The sequence below is a fragment of the Myotis brandtii genome, unplaced genomic scaffold (assembly GCF_000412655.1).
Source record: "Myotis brandtii unplaced genomic scaffold, ASM41265v1 scaffold1335, whole genome shotgun sequence".
In the NCBI taxonomy this organism is placed as follows: Eukaryota; Metazoa; Chordata; class Mammalia; order Chiroptera; family Vespertilionidae; genus Myotis; species Myotis brandtii.
The window spans coordinates 91,128-91,579 of record NW_005354738.1 but is presented as its reverse complement, the minus strand read 5'-3'; the positions used below and the strand labels follow the sequence as shown (position 1 = coordinate 91,579).

General features: G+C 64.8%; 1 protein-coding gene across 1 annotated transcript in view; it reads left to right on the top strand.

Annotated features, from left to right (window-relative positions):
* LOC102263164 (protein shisa-9) overlaps window positions 1-452 on the top strand; it is a 28,068-nt gene that overhangs the window by 15,834 nt on the left and 11,782 nt on the right. Inside the window, exon 3 of the mRNA XM_014534864.1 lies at window positions 1-386. This exon is cut by the window's left edge and continues 1 nt beyond it. Coding sequence (XP_014390350.1) covers window positions 1-386 — 386 coding nt within the window. The remainder of the gene's footprint in view (window positions 387-452) is intronic.

Genomic DNA, 452 nt, shown 5'->3' with positions numbered 1-452 from the left:
GTCTCGGACGCGCCCCCGACCCGGGCGCCCACGCCGGACTTCTGCCGGGGTTACTTCGATGTCATGGGCCAGTGGGACCCGCCGTTCAACTGCAGCTCGGGCGACTTCATCTTCTGCTGCGGGACTTGTGGCTTCCGGTTCTGCTGCACGTTTAAGAAGCGGCGCCTGAACCAGAGCACCTGCACCAACTACGACACTCCGCTCTGGCTCAACACCGGCAAGCCCCCGGCGCGCAAGGACGACCCCCTGCACGACCCCACCAAGGACAAGACCAACCTGATCGTTTACATCATCTGCGGGGTGGTGGCCGTCATGGTGCTCGTAGGCATCTTCACCAAGCTAGGACTGGAGAAAGCGCACCGACCCCAGAGGGAGCACATGTCCAGGTGGGCTGCCACCCCCTCGCTCTCCCCTCCCACCTCCGTGCTCCCTCCTCTCCCCTCCACCTTCCC